Here is a 3,597-nt window from a genome sequence, read left to right as displayed (position 1 = left end):
TGATTAGAATTTTTTTTTACTATTTATAAACTTAAAAAATATGCCTATTGAATATAAAACATATCAAATCATGACAAAAATAAATCAAATGTTTAATTTTAGCTCATAGAAGAAAGAATATTTAATAATAACTAGGTAAGAATAACGATTCAAAAAATGATGTAAAAGTTCTTAAACCTACCACAAGTACTAACTAAATCATAATAATGGTCATGATATAAAGTATCATATGAATAGGGCCGGGCTTAACCGGCACACCAGCCTTAAAAAAGTCAAACTGATCTGGAGAGCGAAACCATTCAGTAATGATCCTTATAAGGTTACTGAATTCTGAGCTAATTCACTGAATAAATAGTTTGAATTACGGTCATAATCAGAAGAGCTTTCGCCGCCAAAAGACAGACAGTATACCACGGCTTTGAAAAATGTGTCTGTCGAAACTCATTCATCAACACCTTCCATTTAGTGTGGTAATGATCTTTAGCCTCCCTCATTACCTTGTCAAATTCATGAACTGATCCATCATAATCTTTTTCACCATCCGGGGGTTCATTTGTGATTCCAAATGCAAGATTGTTAAACATACGAGGTACAACTTGATCACTGCCCACGAAGCTCCTAATGACATTGGACTCGAGAAGCACAGCAACATCCTTCTCTGAATCAATTAATCTGTCCAAGAGACACACATAATTTGATATCACTGTAATTTCAGGATACAATGAGCACCTCTGACACTCTTCATAGGCCATCAGGTTGCGCAGCAATGTTTCTGTCCTGTACTTCACTCTGATTTCAGGAAGGAAAAGCTTGCTGTTTCGAAGCCTGGCCTTCTCAAACTTGATATGGCCTCGTTTAAATTCAATACCAGCATTCTCGAAACTTTTGGCAGAGGAGCTAATGACAGATTTACTGTGTGAGGGAGCCCTGCTATCATTGGGAGGACCATTGTGAGCTATTTGCACAGTAGCAGATTGCGGTTCCGGTTTTTGTAGTATTAAACGATCTTTTATCACCATTCCGTACAGATCCAATAAATGGCGTGCACCATTCTTAATATGAGTTTGGAGCTTTGAATTTATAGAGTTCGTGTCATTTTCTTCAATTGGGTAACCATCATCACCATGGAAGGGAAATCCTTTAAACAGGTTGGAGCTGTTACTCAATATAGAGGCTAACTCTTTTATTGCATTGTCACGGCTATCACTACACTCCAGTTGAACTAGAGTAATGAGAATACACAGTGAAACCTGGTTTTCCAATTTCATAATGTCAGTCAATATAGCACCATACATACAGTTCTTGTAACCTTTGTTTTGGAAAATGCGACTACAGCAAACTTGGTCATTCCGATCCCTTTCTTTTGCTGCACATCTAAAGAACTCAAGAATAAAGTAGGCGTCATTTGTCATCATGATTGAAAATGATTCTTCTTCGCCATCTGTCTCTATTGGTTCTTCATAGCTATCTCTGATTTCGCTTTCCATCTGTTGTACCTCTGCCACCAGAAAATCATCATTTTTCTGAATACGTGTCGCCATTCTCCTAACTGCTTCATGTTTATGCTGATCCATTGTGCGTGTTACAGTTAAATCTTTCTGATAAGGTCCTAATGATACAATGGAAGGAACATAGGCGTCCTTATTTTGATCATTCATTATCGGGGGAGGTACCCTAAAAATGCACACCTTTTCACAACGTAAACAGACGGTTTGCCGTTGCGTTTCAGAAGTATGGTTGTTTGTTTGATCCATTGAGTCCTTGCCTTTTATCTTTCACACAACAGTTCTCACAATGTTCCGCAGACCTCTGCAAAGAAAACGGGAAACCTTTGTAAGAGAGAAAGGCAAAAGGTCAATCTTCATATTCGTAATCAATTTCATGGTCTGAGAGACGGTACTGGTATTTAGAATCAGAAATTTAACAAACAAAAAATGAAAACAAGAGCAGTCTGTTACCGACAATCTTCTTCCTAAATGTTCTGTCTATAGTTGATTTCTATAAGAAGTACTATGTAAGTCTAAAATGATTTCTATTAGAAATATCATGTGAGTCTATAAGACTCTAGTGACTAGAAGTTACATGAGTCATATTTGAGTGCTTGGAGATCGAACCGTGAATCTCAACATCAAGGTGTTTAGTGGATTCAATCATTGATTTACATGCACTGGTTTTGCTTGCAATTCAGCACTTAGACTATCAGTTTGTACGTGTGGAGTAGTCAATGTGGCTCTTCCACTCCCAGTTCTACCATCGAGTTAATCTGCCAGCTAACTGTTTATTTAAACTAAATTTACCTCCATGCATAGGAAGTTCAACATATAATTTCATTAATAGTTTTAGTACAATTCTTGGAGAATTAATAGTTATTTATCTTTAAACATTTATTTGTTATGCTATGCATAATTTAGAAGTTCTAATTGTAGTTTGCATGATTATGAGATGTATGTTGAATGTATGACAATAAACAAAATAAGTCAACTATTTCAAGGATAGTTATTGAGTTTATTATGCTGTGCAATAGATGTGCACCACTGCAACAATTACTATAAAGACCTCATATTGGAAGCAATTTGTAATAGTTTTATGAATCAAATATGTACTTGTACACAAGCGTTCTCTCTAAACACACAATTTTTTTCAATGTAGATCGACTTATTGAAATTCAATTTGTTTTAACTTTTTGCAATGAATGAGACAAATATATCTTGTAGCAGATTTTATATAGAAGATATTGCAACTGTTACAATATTTATATGCATACCCTCGACATATCTTAAGGAAATTTAATTTAATATTTCCATTTATGTGATCTCTTCCACTCTTACAGCTACCTCGTATTTTTATGAAAAAATGTATATCGATTTCTGTAATCTTTATACAGTTTTTAATTGAATTTTCTATTACTTCTTTGTAATAAGAACTTATTTATATATTATTCTAAGTATTAAAAGAGCTTTAAAAAAATTGACTTCTAGATTTCACACAAATTAAGTATTACAATTAATCTAATTTTGATCATCATATACATGCTAATTAGAATGTGTAACAAAAGTAACATTCTAAGATATTACAAGTACTACATTTCTTATTTAATTTATAAGTAATTATATTAGTCTATTTATTGGTGCATGATTTATTCTTTACATTATTTATGATTTATGACTTCATTTGACATCTCCTGCTCTCTCATCCTGATGATGGATCACGTAGTGTGATTCGAAACGTTGATGACAAAAATCTCCACACAATCTAATCCAGAAAACTAATCAACATAATTATTCATTGTATTGACAAAAGATTAAATTATTCTATTTCATATCACTTTAATTAGTTTTTACTACAGAAAAATTAGTTTTACAAAGATAAAAAAATAGAAATCATTAAAAATTAATATTATAAATAAACATTATTTTCTTGAACCTAACGACAACCAACAACCAAAAAAAATATTATAATGACTCTAACATGGCTATAGGAATTTAGTGAGAGATTGATTTTTTCTAATATTCTCAACATTTATATCACTAACTTTAAGAACATTACCATCTAGAGGAGTAGCACCTTTGTCCTTACTCCTCAGTCTTGTAGCCAGAC

General features: G+C 33.1%; 1 protein-coding gene across 1 annotated transcript; it reads right to left on the bottom strand.

The window, feature by feature from the left end:
- Window positions 1-335: 335 nt before the first annotated feature.
- LOC149546159 (UPF0481 protein At3g47200-like) lies at window positions 336-1,804 on the bottom strand. The gene has a single exon (XM_089793903.1). It carries the CDS (start codon window positions 1,752-1,754, stop codon window positions 336-338), a length of 1,419 nt encoding a protein of 472 aa, XP_089650029.1. The 5' UTR covers window positions 1,755-1,804.
- Between the last annotated feature and the right edge of the window lie 1,793 nt (window positions 1,805-3,597).

This window comes from Cupressus sempervirens, chromosome 7 (genome assembly GCF_028749045.1).
Source record: "Cupressus sempervirens isolate cs-2001-9-10 chromosome 7, ASM2874904v1, whole genome shotgun sequence".
NCBI classification, from domain to species: domain Eukaryota; kingdom Viridiplantae; phylum Streptophyta; class Pinopsida; order Cupressales; family Cupressaceae; genus Cupressus; species Cupressus sempervirens.
Note: the sequence above shows the minus strand (reverse complement) of the source record. Positions and strands in the feature narration are given on the sequence as shown.